This window comes from Manis javanica, chromosome X, assembly GCF_040802235.1.
Source record: "Manis javanica isolate MJ-LG chromosome X, MJ_LKY, whole genome shotgun sequence".
NCBI lineage: Eukaryota > Metazoa > Chordata > Mammalia > Pholidota > Manidae > Manis > Manis javanica.
In genome coordinates, this window is record NC_133174.1 from 50,954,050 (window position 1) to 50,970,919 (window position 16,870).

At 40.2% G+C, this 16,870-nt stretch overlaps 1 protein-coding gene across 13 annotated transcripts in view; it reads right to left on the minus strand.

Annotated features, from left to right (window-relative positions):
- The window catches only part of ARHGEF9 (Cdc42 guanine nucleotide exchange factor 9), a 442,967-nt gene that overhangs the window by 14,540 nt on the left and 411,557 nt on the right, over window positions 1–16,870 (minus strand). For all 13 annotated transcript variants that reach the window (XM_073228002.1, XM_073228001.1, XM_073228005.1 and 10 more), the window contains one exon: window positions 1,612–1,680. In XM_073228002.1, the coding sequence (XP_073084103.1) occupies window positions 1,612–1,680 (69 nt within the window). The remainder of the gene's footprint in view (window positions 1–1,611; window positions 1,681–16,870) is intronic.

Consider the following 16,870-nt stretch of genomic DNA (forward strand, 5'->3'; position numbering starts at 1 on the left):
CCTCAGTGAAAATATCAGCCAGTCTCAGATAGGCTTAAGGGAACCTGGGCTGAGATAAAGGGGGACTATGCCCTTTTTAAGGTCAGTGTGGTAGAGACAGTGAAGTAAATCAGAGTGAGAGAAGCTCAGGAAGTCAGAGACAGGAAACAGAGGCAGGCCACTAGGACAATAGCCTCTTTTTAGCCTGAGGACTGTTTAGCTGGCTAGAGCTCTTTTGTGTCCAAATCTCTAATGAAGGGACACATTCTTTCACAAGGAGAATTCTATTAATACAGAACATATCCTTATTGACATTAACTTCAAATTGCTTTCTAAGACTGTCATATTTACATCCCCAAGAGGTTAGAAGTGGTTGCCTTTAATTCCATATCTAAAGACAATCACATTTCCATGATGAGAGCCAATGAGAGCCTCCCAAGAGCAAGAAGCATAAGCAATTAAAAGGAAGTCCATATCTAAACAGGCATATCCCAGCAAGGTGCACTGATAATTGGAAATAAGCTATTAACAGGCACTCAACCTCTGCAATGAAAGGAACTTCATTGGGAATAATTAAGAGTGCTTTACGTGGCTGCTAGAATTTCAGGCAACTCGAGTCTAATAATTCTGTATGACTCATTCTGAACTAGAAAGCTGACTGAGAAAGCAGAAGGAAGGGCCTGGGGAAAGTGAGGTCTAATTAAGTTTGCCCATCCTAGGGAAATTGATAGTGGCTGTCAGCAATAGAAGCAGGTGTCAGTAACTGATATGAGACAAAAAAGTGAGTTGTTTTTTTTCCCCCCAGCATGGAGAATCAGCAGAACCCTGAGATGGAGAGGAGAGAAAAGTGGACCTGGAGTCAAGCTGACTTAGGTTCAGAGTCACTTAACCCTGAAGATCTTTGTTTCCTCATCTGGGAAACGGGATTAATAATGCCAATCTTTTCAGGGGTACCATAAAGATGAAATAAAAGAAGTTTTATAGAAAATAACTGGTACTGAGTAGACTCTTAAAAAACAGAGGGTAGTTCCTTCCCTTTGTTCAATTAAGCACTGTAATTTTGCCCAGTTCGTGAAAATGAGAAAACAAAGCTTCATTTCACATTCAAATTGATTCTCTAGGTATTTTTCTTTTTTAAGTACTTTATAATCTTCCGTCTTGATTCAGTTTGAAGTAAAAGTTCTCCATTCTCATTAGGGACCACTGATTTGGCAAATGCACCCAAACTAATGAAAGAAAGTTGTGTACATATGCCTAATATATGTATACTTATTAATAAATTCTACACATTTATTATTGGCCACCTGTCTAAATTGTTAGCAAAGTCATGTATAAAGTTATTAAAGTTATGCAAAAAAAAAGTAACAGAGGCTCTACTTTTTTCCTGTACCCAATGAGCTATCTTTGGACATGACCACTTTATACTATTCACTTATAAGCCTTAAGTCTTTATGACCATTTGCCACCTCTCATCAGTGACACCTGAGAACCTGGATACTCCCTATCATCCCAAGTGAACTTCAGCAAGGAAACAAACTTAGAAATATGCAAGCACACAGCTTATGGCTTCCTAGTCTCACAAAGAGAATGATTGAGGCCAGTGGAGGTGGTGATGGTTAAAGACAGTGTTACCTTTTTGTTTAGGGACTTTTCTCACAGTCATTGCAGCCTGCCTCTTCTGGTTTTCAGAAATTTCAAAGCCTATAACATGAAAACACATGATCTTATTATAAAGAACTTGTATATCTTATCTCATTATAGAAAAACATGTATAATATACAGATTAGTACAACTTTTCTGGGAGAGTAATTTTGGCAAGATTTATCAAAAGTCTTAAAAACAAAAAAAAACTATTCAGAAACTTGGACAAAGACTAACCTATAAAGATGCATTTCACAGTATAAATGGGGTAACAAAGAGGCTGTTAAACAGAGAATGGTTGAATAAAGTCTGCTGTAAATGGAAAAATATTTCACAACTGAAAGCAAAAATACAAAAGGAAATAATGACTCAGAAGATAGAGATTAAGACAGAAAATGTATACAGAGATAAGAAAGGTTCAGAAGAAGGAAAAAAATCAAATGAAAAAAGTAATAAATGAAGGAATAAATGTCTATACAAGTCCTTTGCCCATGTTTTAATTGAGTTATTTGGGTTTTGCTATGGAATTATGGGAGCTCCATACATGTTTTGGATATTAATCTTATATTAGCTATATGATTTGCAAAAACCTTCACCTATTCCATAGGTTGCCTTTTCATTCTTTTGATTATTTCCTTTGCTGTGCAGAAGCCTTTTAGTTTGATGTAGTAATACTTATCTATTTTTATTTTTGTGCCTATGCTTTTTGTGTCATATCCAAGAAATCACTGTCAAGGCCAATGTCAAGTTGCTTTTTTTCCTGTTTTCTTCTATGAGTTTTACAGTTTCATGTCATACATTTAAGTCTTCTGTCTACTTTCTATTGATTTTTCATGTATAGTGTAAGGTAAGAGTCTGATTTCATTTTTTGCATGTGGATATGCAATTTTCCCAGCACCACTTATGGTGTAGACTATTCCTTTCCCCATTGTGTATTCTTGGGATCCTTGTTGACAATATGTTCACCGTGTATTTGTGCGGGTTTATTTTTGGGCTCTCTATTCTATTCTACTGGTCTGTATGTCTGTCTTTATTCCAGTACCATACTGTTGTAATTGGTGTAGCTTTGTAACACATAAGGAAGTGTGATACTTCCCATTTTGTTCTTTTCTCTCAGATATCTTTAGCTATTATAAGATTTTTGTGGTTCCACACAAATTTTAGGATTGTTTTTTCCTATTTCTGTAAAAAATGTCATTGGAGAGGCTGGGGGGCGGAGCCAGGATGGCGGTGTGAGTAGAGCAGTGGAAATCTCCTCCCAAAAACACATAGAGCTATGAAAATATAACAAAGAAAAATCTTCCTAAAATAGAGACCACAGGACACAGGACAACATCCAGACCACATCCACACCTGCAAGGAACCAGCGCCTTGCGAAGGGGGTAAGATACAAGCCCCGGCCCGGCGGGACCCGAGCGCCCCTCCCCCCGGCTCCCGGCAGGTGGAGAGAAACCGGAGCGGTTTTTTTTTTTTTTTTTTTTGGCGAGCGCTTTTTGGAAGCCTTAGAGGGACGGGCCCCCGTTGCTGGGGAGGCAGGGCGGCGGGACCGGTGAGCAGGTGCCTGGGAATGGCGCTGGAGGACAAAGAACACCCCGCGTTTCTCCCTGCGGGACCGGCGGGCGGGTGCCTGAGACCGGTGCCTGAGGACGGAGGAGGTCGCGCGTTTTTCCCCTTTTTTTCTCTCTTTTTGGCGAGTGCTTTTTGGAAGCCTTGAAGGGACAGGGACCCCGGTGCTAGGGAGGCAGGGCGGCGGGACTGGTGAGCGGGTGTCTGGGACCAGTGCCTGAGGACAAAGAATATCGAGCGTTCCTTCCCTGCGGGACTGGTGGGTGGGTGCTTTTTGGAAGCCTTGAAAGGACAGGGACCCTGGTGCTAGGGAGACAGGGCAGCAGGACCAGAGAGCGAGTGCCTGGGACCGGCACCTGAGGACAAAAAAAAAAAAAAAAAAAAAAAAAAATTGCTTGCTTTTTCCTTTTTTTTTTTTTTTTTTTCCCATTCTCTCTGTTCCCTCTCTCATTGTTGCTTGTTGTTTTGGTTTGGAGAGTGCTTTTTGGAAGTCTTAAAGGGGCAGGACAGGTCACTTAGACCAGAGGCAGGGAATCTGGGGATCTCTGGGCACTCTAACCCCCTGGGCAGCAGGGAGCACAGAGGCCCCTTACGGAGATAAATAGCCTCCTGGCCGCTCCCCCTCCAATGGGGCTCCACCACTTTGGAGGAACAGCCCCAGCCAGGCCAAGCCCACAGCAACAGCGGAGATAAACCCCAAAGCAACTGGGCAGGAAGCAGAAGCCCTGTCTGCGCACAGCTACCCCGCACAAACCACTAGAGGTCGCTATTCTCCCAGGAAAAGGCCACAAACCAACAAGAAGGGAAGCTCTTCCAGCGGTCACTTGTACCAGCTCTGCAAACTATCCCTATCACCATGAAAAGGCAAAACTACAGGCAGACAAAGATCACAGAGACAACACCTGAGAAGGAGACAGACCTAACTAGTCCTCCTGAAAAAGAATTCAAAATAAAAATCATGAACATGCTGACAGAGATGCAGAAAAAAATGCAAGAGCAAAGGGATGAGATGCAGAGAAAAATGCAAGAGCAGTGGGATGAGATGCAGAGAAAAATGCAAGAGCAGTGGGATGAAGTCCGGAAGGATATCACAGATGTCAGGAAAGAGATCACAGAAGTGAAACAATCCCTGGAAGGATTTATAAGCAGAATGGATAAGATGCAAGAGGCCATTGAAGGAATAGAAGCCAGAGAACAGGAACGTATAGAAGCTGACATAGAGAGAGATAAAAGGATCTCCAGGAATGAAACAACACTAAGAGAAATATGTGACCAATACAAAAGGAAAAACATTCGTATTATAGGGATACCAGAAGACGAAGAAAGAGGAAAAGGGATAGAAAGTGTCTTTGAAGAAATAATTGCTGAAAACTTCCCCAAACTGGGGGAGGAAATAATCGAACACACCATGGAATTATACAGAACCCCCAACAGAAAGGATCCAAGGAGGACAACACCAAGACACATAATAATTAAAATGGCAAGGATCAAGGACAAGGAAAGAGTTTTAAAGGCAGCTAGAGAGAAAAAGGTCACCTATAAAGGAAAACCAATCAGGCTAACATCAGACATCTCAACAGAAACCCTACAGGCCAGAAGAGAATGGCATGATATACTTAATGCAATGAAACAGAAGGGCCTTGAACCAAGGATACTGTATCCAGCACGACTATCATTTAAATATGATGGTGGGATCAAACAATTCCCAGACAAGCAAAAGCTGAGGGAATTTGCTTCCCACAAACCACCTCTACAGGGCATCCTACAGGGACTGCTCTAGATGGGAGCACCCCTAAAAAGAGCACAGAACAAAACACACAACATATGAAGAAGGGAGGAGGAGGAATAAGAAGGGAGAGAAGAAAAGAATCTCCAGACAGTGTATATAACAGCTCAATAAGCGAGCTAAGTTAGGCAGTAAGATACTAAAGAAGCTAACCTTGAACCTTTGGTAACCACGAATCTAAAGCCTGCAATGGCAATAAGTACATATCTTTCAATAGTCACCCTAAATGTAAATGGACTTAATGCACCAATCAAAAGACATAGAGTAATAGAATGGATAAAAAAGCAAGACCCATCTATATGCTGCTTACAAGAAACTCACCTTAAACCCAAAGATAAGCATAGACTAAAAGTCAAGGGATGGAAAAACATATTTCAGGCAAACAACAGTGAGAAGAAAGCAGGGGTTGCAGTACTAATATCAGACAAAATAGACTTCAAAACAAAGAAAGTAACAAGAGATAAAGAAGGCCACTACATAATGATAAAGGGCTCAGTCCAACAAGAGGATATAACCATTCTAAATATATATGCACCTAATACAGGAGCACCAGCATATGTGAAGCAAATACTAACAGAACTAAAGAGGGAAATAGACTGCAATGCATTCATTGTAGGAGACTTCAACACACCACTCACCCCAAAGGATAGATCCACCGGGCAGAAAATAAGTAAAGACACACAGGCACTGAACAACACACTACAACACATGGACCTAATAGACATCTATAGAACTCTACATCCAAAAGCAACAGGATATACATTCTTCTCAAGTGCACATGGAACATTCTCCAGAATAGACCACATACTAGCTCACAAAAAGAGCCTCAGTAAATTCCACAATATTGAAATTCTACCAACCAATTTTTCATACCACAAAAGTATGAAAGTAGAAATAAATTCTACAAAGAAAACAAAAAGGCTCACAAACACATGGAGGCTTAACAACATGCTACTAAATAATCAATGGATCAAAGAACAAATCAAAATAGAGATCAAGGAATATATAGAAACAAATGACAACAACAACACTAAGCCCCAACTTCTGTGGGATGCAGCGAAAGCAGTCTTAAGAGGAAAGTATATAGCAATCCAGGCACACTTGAAGAAGGAAGAACAATCCCAAATGAATAGTCTAACATCACAATTATTAAAACTGGAAAAAGAAGAACAAATGAGGCCTAAAGTCAGCAGAAGGAGGGACATAATAAAGATCAGAGAAGAAATAAACAAAATTGAGAAGAATAAAACAATAGCAAAAATCAACGAAACCAAGAGCTGGTTCTTTGAGAAAATAAACAAAATAGATAAGCCTCTAGCCCAACTTATTAAGAGAAAAAGAGAGTCAACACAAATCAACATAATCAGAAATGAGAATGGAAAAATCACGACAGACTCCACAGAAATACAAAGAATTATTAAAGACTACTATGAAAACCTATATGCCAACAAGCTGGAAAACCTAGAAGAAATGGACAACTTCCTAGAAAAATACAACCTCCCAAGACTGACCACGGAAGAAACACAAAAGTTAAACAAACCAATTACAAGCAAAGAAATTGAAACAGTAATCAAAAAACTACCCAAGAACAAAACCCCGGGGCCGGACGGATTTACCTCGGAATTTTATCAGACACACAGAGAAGACATAATACCCATTCTCCTTAAAGTGTTCCAAAAAATAGAAGAAGAGGGAATACTCCCAAACTCATTCTATGAAGCCAACATCACCCTAATACCAAAACCAGGAAAAGACCCCACCAAAAAAGAAAATTACAGACCAATATCCCTGATGAATGTAGATGCAAAAATACTCAATAAAATATTAGCAAACAGAATTCAACAGTATATCAAAAGGATCATACACCATGACCAAGTGGGGTTCATCCCAGGGATGCAAGGATGGTACAACATTCGAAAATCCATCAACATCATCCACCACATCAACAAAAAGAAAGACAAAAACCACATGATCATCTCCATAGATGCTGAAAAAGCATTTGACAAAATTCAACATCCATTCATGATAAAAACTCTCAGCAAAATGGGAATAGAGGGCAAGTACCTCAACATAATAAAGGCCATATATGATAAACCCACAGCCAGCATTATACTGAACAGCGAGAAGCTGAAAGCATTTCCACTGAGATCGGGAACCAGACAGGGATGCCCACTCTCCCCACTGTTATTTGACATAGTACTGGAGGTCCTAGCCACGGCAATCAGACAAAACAAAGAAATACAAGGAATCCAGATTGGTAAAGAAGAAGTTAAACTGTCACTATTTGCAGATGATATGATACTGTACATAAAAAACCCTAAAGACTCCACTCCAAAACTACTAGAACTGATATCGGAATACAGCAAAGTTGCAGGATACAAAATTAACACACAGAAATCTGTAGCTTTCCTATACACTAACAATGAATCAATAGAAAGAGAAATCAGGAAAACAATTCCATTCACCATTGCATCAAAAAGAATAAAATACCTAGGAATAAACCTAACCAAGGAAGTGAAAGACTTATACTCTGAAAACTACAAGTCACTCTTAAGAGAAATTAAAGGGGACACTAATAAATGGAAACTCATCCCATGCTCATGGCTAGGAAGAATTAATATCGTCAAAATGGCCATCCTGCCCAAAGCAATATACAGATTTGATGCAATCCCTCTCAAATTACCAGCAACATTCTTCAATGAATTGGAACAAATAATTCAAAAATTCATATGGAAACACCAAAGACCCCGAATAGCCAAAGCAATCCTGAAAAAGAAGAATAAAGTAGGGGGGATCTCACTCCCCAACTTCAAGCTCTACTACAAAGCCATAGTAATCAAGACAATTTGGTACTGGCACAAGAACAGAGCCACAGACCAGTGGAACAGATTAGAGACCCCAGAAATTAACCCAAACATATATGGTCAATTAATAGTTGATAAAGGAGCCATGGACATACAATGGCAAAATGACAGTCTCTTCAACAGATGGTGCTGGCAAAACTGGAAAGCTACATGTAGGAGAATGAAACTGGACCATTGTCTAACCCCATATACAAAGGTAAACTCAAAATGGATCAAAGACCTGAATGTAAGGCATGAAACCATTAAACTCTTGGAAAAAAACATAGGCAAAAACCTCTTAGACATAAACATGAGTGATCTCTTCTTGAACATATCTCCCCGGGCAAGGAAAACAACAGCAAAAATGAGCAAGTGGGACTACATTAAGCTGAAAAGCTTCTGTACAGCGAAAGACACCATCAATAGAACAAAAAGGAACCCTACAGTATGGGAGAATATATTTGAAAATGACAGATCCGATAAAGGCTTGACGTCCAGAATATATAAAGAGCTCACACGCCTCAACAAACAAAAAACAAATAACCCAATTAAAAAATGGGCAGAGGAACTGAACAGACAGTTCTCCAAAAAAGAAATACAGATGGCCAAGAGACACATGAAAAGATGCTCCACATCGCTAATTATCAGAGAAATGCAAATTAAAACTACAATGAGGTATCACCTCACACCAGTAAGGATAGCTGCCATCCAAAAGACAAACAACAACAAATGTTGGCGAGGCTGTGGAGAAAGGGGAACCCTCCTACACTGCTGGTGGGAATGTAAATTAGTTCAACCATTGTGGAAAGCAGTTTGGAGGTTCATCAAAATGCTCAAAACAGACCTACCTTTTGACCCAGGAATCCCACTCCTAGGAATTTACCCTAAGAACGCAGCAATCAAGTTTGAGAAAGACAGATGCACCCCTATGTTTATCGCAGCACTATTTACAATAGCCAAGAATTGGAAGCAACCTAAATGTCCATCGGTAGATGAATGGATAAAGAAGATGTGGTACATATACACAATGGAATACTACTCAGCCATAAGAAGTGGAAAAATCCAACCATTTGCAGCAACATGGATGGAGCTGGAGAGTATTATGCTCAGTGAAATAAGCCAAGCAGAGAAAGAGAAATACCAAATGATGTCACTCATCTGAGGAGTATAGGAACAAAGGAAAAACTGAAGGAACAAAACAGCAGTGGAATTACAGAACCTAAAAATGGACTAACAGGTACCAAAGGGAAAGGAACTGGGGAGGATAGGTGGGCAGGGAGGGATAAGGGGAGGGAAGAAAAAGGGGGTTATTAAGATTAGCATGCATGGGGAGGAGGGAGCAAGGGGAGGGTGGGCTGCACAACACAGAGAGGACAAATAGTGACTCTACAACATTTTGCTAAGCTGATGGACAGTAACCGTAATGTGGTTGTTAGGGGGGACCTGATATAGGGGAGAGCATAGTAAACATAGTATTCTTCATGTAAGTGTAGATTAAAAATTTAAAAAAAAAAAAAAAAAGAAAGAAAGAAAGAAGGAAAAGGGGGATTACTCCTTAACAGGATAAAACTATTGGTAAATCAAAGATCAATGCATGCTTTAAATATCCTTAATGTTGATCACTTAAAGGGTGTCAGATGATCAGCTATGGAGGTACTCTTTTCTGATAATATTCCTTTCTCTTAATTTAAAAAAAAAAAAAAAAAAGCAGTTACTGTGTGCTGACCTCCAATGAGTTCTGCACAGTGGTATAGAGGGCATGTCAAAGTGTGGGCAAAGGGTCTGTTTGTTTCTATGCAGGAGATCAAGGCCTAGCTTGGATACCCAGAAAATGAACTAAGATACGATATGAGGAGGAGCTTCCGGCATCAGCACTCTCTGGAGGACTCGTGCCGGGGGATGACCATCAAAAAGCCTCCACAGGGATCCAGACGATGCTGCGGTTGTGGCTGCATCCAGCCCACCGTCTCCTGGACTTGCCATAAGAAGGAGGAGGGAGATGTCTAGGCTGGCATGTGCATACAGTGAGACAACGAATTTGACTGGATCTGTACTGTTGGAACTCAACCAGGAGTTGGGAGGGGTGCAAGTTGTAGCACCCCAAAATCTCATGACTATAGACTATCTATGGTTAAAAGAACATATGGGATGTGAACAGATCCCAGAAATGGGCTGCTTTAATTTGTCTGATGGTTCAAGTACAGTTGGACAATATCCATCATATCATAGATAAATTTTCACAAATGCCTAGGGTGCCTAAATGGTTTTCTTGGCTTCACTGGAGATGGATGGTAATTATAGATTTGCTTTGTTTATGTCACCGTATTCCTATTATGTTAATATATGTGTGCAAATTAGTTAGTAGTTTAAAACCTATACATACTTAAGGTACTATACAAGAAGATATGTCAAAGAAATAATCAATCCTCCCAAGCTTCCTTCGTATGCTACATCTATAGCTTTTCTTCTTCCTTCCTAATTACAACCCTTAAATAGAATTCGTGCCTCATATCGAATTTACCGAGTATCATAATTCCTCCAGGTGGTAAAGATACCTCGAGACAAGTGCTGGGCATAGAAGCCACAGGGCATAAATCTGCAAAGAAGTAAAAAGCTAACCTTTGCAAACAATATGGCTTCTCTCTCACTTACCAACTTTACATTTCCCTGTATGGCCCCGGAAGATGACTGGTTAGCCAGAGACGGGTAAGATTCCTCAAGGGAGGAACAACCTAAGACAGGCACAGTCGCAGGGGGGCCATCAGGTGAGAATTTGGGGATCAACAGAGGTGAGGCTCAGAACCTCACCCCCCCTGCTTTGAGAGAAATCTTCTGCATCCGTGGATGTCTTGATGCCCTTGTCTAGCCTGGATTAATACTTAGTCCATAGGCACACACCTGATCATCTGATCATCTATATTTGCCTTCTTACAGCACTAAACTATGTTTTCTACCCTTATCTTGCATCTACCTATCACTTCAGCATTTTATTAAAAATAAAAATAATAATAATAGTAGGAGAAATGTGGGATCAACATATAGATCAAGCACAAAAATCAAACGAATATTCATATTTGACCTGATTGTTTATAGGTCATATTGCATGATCAAAACCGAAAGTTTCTGTGATGACTGCCCTTGTACTGTTCACCATGTAAGAATTTATTCACTATGTAAGAATTCGTTCACCATGTAAGAACTTGTTCGTTATGCTTCAGAAGATTGGAGACTGACGAGAATTAGGCTTGAGATGGATTAATGATTGTACATTGAGCGTTGACCCCCCTATACTGAATTTTATTGTTGTTAACAACCATTTGATCAATAAATATGAGAGATGCCCTCTCAAAAAAAAAAAAAAATGTCATTGGAGTTTTGATAGGATTGTATTGAATCTGCAGATGTCTTTAGGTAGTTGGACATTTTAACAATATTAAGTCTTCTACTACAAGAAAAGAAAACTACAAGTCAACATCCCTGACGAACATGCCTGGAAAAAATCCTCAATAAAACACTGGCAAACAAAATTCAACAGCAAAATGAAAGGATCATATAACATGACCAAGTGGGATTTATCCCTGGGACACAAGAATGATTCAACATATGCAAATCAATTAATGTGACACACCACACTAACAAGATGAATGATAAAAATCACATGACCTCGGATGGAGCCAGGATGGCAGTGTGAGTAGAGCAGCAGAAATCTCCTCCCAAAACCACATATATCTATGAAAATATAACAAAGACAACTCTTCCTAAAATAGAGACGAGAGGACACAGGACAACATCCAGACCACATCCACACCTGCAAGAACCCAGCGCCTTGCAAAGCGGGTAAGATACAAGCCCCAGCCCGGTGGGTCCCGAGCGCCCCTTCCCCCAGATCCCGGCGGGATTAGAGAGGTGTGAGTGGGAGTGAGAAGGAGGCCAGGACTGCTGAGTACCCAGCCCCAGCCATCCGGACCAGAGTGCAGACACAGTACATGCGTGGGGCCCTGGATACTAGGTAAACAGGGCAGCAAGAACAGTGAGCGGGTACCGGAGGCTGGTGCCGGAGGACAAAAGAAAAGCGAGCGGTCATATTTTTTTTTTTTTTTGTTGTTGTTGTTTTGTTGTGGTGAGTGCTTTTCAGAAGTCTTAAAGGGACAGGGTCCCCAATACTAGGGAAACAGGGCAGCAAGACCGGCGAGCAGGTATTGGAGACCGGAACCAGAGAACAAAAGAAACGCGAGTGGCCACCTTTTATTCTTTTCTTTTTGTTGTTGTTGTTGTATTGTTTTGGTGAGCACTTTTTGGAAGTCTTAAAGGGATAGGGACCCCAATACTAGGAAAACAGGGCAGCAAGTCTGGTGAGCAGGTGCACAAGGCTGGAGCCGGAGAATAAAGAAAAATGAGGGGCCAATTTTCTTTTTTTTTGTGGTCGTTGTTTTGTTTGGGTAGGTGCTATTTGGAAGTTTTAAAGGGGCAAAGCGGGACACTTAGTCCAGAGGTAGGGAATCCCGGGATCTCTGGGCACTCTAATCCCCTGGGCTGCAGGGAGCATGGAGGCCCCTTATGGAGATAAATAGCCCCCTGACTGCTCCCCCTCCAAAGGAACTCCACCACTTTGGAGCAGCAGCCCGAGCCAGGCCACGCCCAAAGCAACAGCAGAGATAAACTCCATAGCAGCCAGGCAGGAAGCAGAAGCCAGCCCTGTATGTGCGCCGCTACCCAGCACAAGCCACTAGAGGTCGCTATTCTCCCAGGAGAGGAAAGCCATAAAACAACAAGAAGGAAAGTTCTTCCAGCCGTCACCAGTCCCAGCTCTGCAAACTAATCCTATCACCATGAAAAGACAAAATTACAGGCAAACCAAGATCACATAGACACGAGAGACGGAGACAGACCTAACCAGTCTTCCTGACAAAGAATTCAAAATAAAAATCATAAACATGCTGACAGAGATGTAGAGAAATACGCAAGAGAAATGGGATGAAGTCCGGAGGGCGATCACAGATGCCAGAAAGGAGATCACAGAAATGAAACAAACTCTGGAAGGATTTATAAGCAGAATGGATAAGATGCAAGAGGGCATTGATGGAATTGAAACCAGAGAATAGGAACGCATAGAAGCTGACATAGAGAGAGATAAAAGGATCTCCAGGAATGAAACAATACAAAGAGAACTGTGTAGCCAATCCAAAAGGAACAATATCTGTATTATAGGGGCACCAGAAGAAGAAGAGAGAGGAAAAGGGATGGAAAGTATCTTGGAAGAAATAATTGCTGAAAACGTCCCCAAACTGGGGGAGGAAATAATCGAACAGACCACGGAAATACACAGAAACTCCAACAGAAAGGATCCAAGGAGGACAACACCAAGACACATAATAATTAAAATGACAAAGATCAAGGACAAGGAAAGAGTTTTAAAGGCAGCTAAAGAGAAAAAGGTCACCTGTAAAGGAAAACCCAACAGGCTAACATCAGACTTCTCGACAGAAACCCTACAGGCCAGAAGAGAATGGCATGATATACTTAATGCAATGAAATAGAAGGGCCTCGAACCAAGATTACTGTATCCAGCACGAATATCATTTAAATATGATGGTGGGATTAAACAATTCCCAGACAAGCAAAAGCTGAGGGAATTTGCTTCCCACAAACCACCTCTACAGGGCATCTTACAGGGACTGCTCTAGATGGGAGCACTCCTAGAAAGAGCACAGAACAAAACAACCAACATATGAAGAATGGAGGAGAAGGAATAAGAAGGGAGAGAAGAAAAGAATCTCCAGACAGTGTATATAACGGCTCAATAAGGGAGCTAAGTTAGGCGGTAAGATACTAAAGAGGCTAACCTTGAACCTTTGGTAACCACGAATTTAAAGCCTGCAATGGCAATAAGTACATATCTTTCAATAGTCACCCTAAATGTAAATGGACTGAATGCACCGATCAAAAGACACACAGTAATAGAATGGATAAAAAAGCAAGACCCATCTATATGCTGCTTACAAGAAACTCACCTCAAACCCAAAGACATGTACAGACTAAAAGTCAAGGGATGAAAAACATATTTCAGGCAAACAACAGTGAGAAGAAAGCAGGGGTTGCAGTACTAATATCAGACAAAATAGACTTCAAAACAAAGAAAGTGACAAGAGATAAAGAAGGACACTACATAATGATAAAGGGCTCAGTCCAACAAGAGGATATAACCATTCTAAATATATATGTACCCAACACAGGAGCACCAGCATATGTGAAACAAATACTAACAGAACTAAAGGGGGAAATAGACTGCAATGCATTCATTTTAGGAGACTTCAACACACCACTCACCCCAAAAGATAGATTCACCAGGCAGAAAATAAGTAAGGACACGGAAGCACTGAACAACACAGTAGAGCGATGGACCTGATAGACATCTATAGAACTCTACATCCAAAAGCAACAGTATATACATTCTTCTCAAGTGCACATGAATCGTTCTCCAGAATAGACCACATAAAAGCCCACAAAAAGAGCCTCAGCAAAATCCAAAATATTGAAATTCTATGAACCAATTTTTCAGACCACAAAGGTATAAAGCTAGAAGTAAATTTTACAAAGAAAATGAAAAGGCTCACAAACACATGGAGGCTTAACAACATGCTTCTAAATAATCAATGGGTCAACGAACAAATTAAAATAGATCAAGGAATATATAGAAAAAAATGACAACAACAACACAAAGCCCCAACTTCTGTGGGATGCAGTGAAAGCTGACCTAAGAGGAAAGTATATAGCGATTCAGGCACACTTGAAGAAGGAAGAACAATCCCAAATGAATAGTCTAATGTCACAATTATCGAAATTGGAAAAAGAAAAACAAATGAGGCCTAAAGTCAGCAGAAGGGGGGACATAATAAAGATCAGAGAAGAAATAAACAAAATTGAGAAGAATAAAACACTAGCAAAAATAAATGAAATCAAGAGCTGGTTCTGTGAGAAAATAAACAAAATAGATAAGCCTCTAGCCAAACTTATTAAGAGAAAAAGAGAATCAACACAAATCAACAGAATCAGAAATGGGAATGGAAAAATCACGACAGACTCCACAGAAATACAAAGAATTATAAAAGAACACTATGAAAATCTATACGCCAACAAGCTAGAAAACCTAGAAGAAATGGACAACTTCCTAGAAAAATACAACCTTCCAAGACTGACCAAAGAAGAAACAAAAAAGTTAAACAAACCAATTATGAGCAAAGAAACTGAAACGGTAATCAAAAAACTACCCAAGAACAAAGCACCCGGGCCGGACGGATTCACCTCAGAATTTTGTCAGACACACAGAGAAGCCATAATACCCATTCTCCTTAAAGTTTTCCAAACAATAGAAGAGGAGGGAATACTCCTAAACTCATTCTATGAAGCCAACATCACCCTAATACCAAAACCAGGCAAAGACCCCACCAAAAACGAAAACTACAGACCAATATCCCTGATGAACGTAGATGCAAAAATACTTAATAAAATATTAGCAAACCAAATTCAAAAATACATCAAAAGGATCGTACACAATGACCAAGTGGGATTCATCCCAGGGATGCAAGGATGGTACAACATTCGAAAATCCATCAACATCATCCACCACATCAACAAAGAGAAACACAAACAGCACATGATCATCTCCATAGATGCTGAAAAAGCATTTGACAAAATTCAACATCCATTCATGACAAAAACTCTCAGCAAAATGGGAATAGAGGGCAAGTTCCTCAACATAATAAAGGCCATATATCATAAACCCACAGCCAACATCATACTGAAGAGCGAGAAGCTGAAAGTTTTCCTCTGAGATCGGGAACTAGACAGGGATGCCCACTTTCCCCAATGCTATTTGACATAGTACTGGAGGTCCTAGCCACGGCAATTAGACAAAACAAAGAAATACAAGGAATCCAGATTGGTAAAGAAGAAGTTAAACTGTCACTATTTGCAGATGACATGATATTGTACATAAAAAATCATAAAGACTCTACCCCAAAACTACTAGAACTGATATCAGAATACAGCAAAGTTGCAGGATACAAAATCAAACCACAGAAGTCTGTAGCTTTCCTATATACTAACAATGAACCAATAGAAAGAGAAATCAGGAAAACAATTCCATTCACCATTGCATCAAAAAGAATAAAATACCTAGGAATAAATCTAACCAAAGAAGTGAATGGCCTATACTCTGAAAACTACAAGTCACTCTTAAGAGAAATTAAAGGGGACACTAACAAATGGAAACTCATTCCATGCTCATGGCTAGGAAGAATCAATATTGTCAAAATGGCCATCCTGCCCAAACCAATATACAGATTTGATGCAATCCCTATCAAATTACCAGCAACATTCTTCAATGAACTGGAACAAATAATTCAAAAATTCATATGGAACCACCAAAGACCCCGAATAGCCAAAGCAATCCTGAGAAAGAATAATAAAGTAGGGGGGATCTCACCCCCCAACTTCAAGCACTACTACAAAGCCATAATAATCAAGACAATTTGGTACTGGCACAAGAACAGAGCCACAGACCAGTGGAACAGACTAGAGACTCCAGACATTAACCCAAACATGTATGGTCAATTAATATTTGATAATGGAACCATGGACATACAATGGCAAAATGACAGTCTCTTCAACAGATGGTGCTGGCAAAACTGGACAGCTACATGTAGGAGAATGAAACTGGACCATTGTCTAACCCCATATACAAAAGTAAATTCAAAATGGATCAAAGACCTGAATGTAGGTCATGAAACCATTAAACTCATGGAAAAAAACATAGTCAAAAACCTCTTAGACATAAACATGAGTGAACTTTTCTTGAACATATCTCCCAGGGCATGGAAAACAACAGCAAAAATGAACAAGTGGGAGTATATTAAGATGAAAAGCTTCTGTACAGCAAAAGACACCATCAATAGAACAAAAAGGAACCCTACAGTATGGGAGAATATATTTTAAATGATAGATCCGATAAAGGCTTGACATCAAAATATATAAAGAGCTCACATGCCTCACCAAA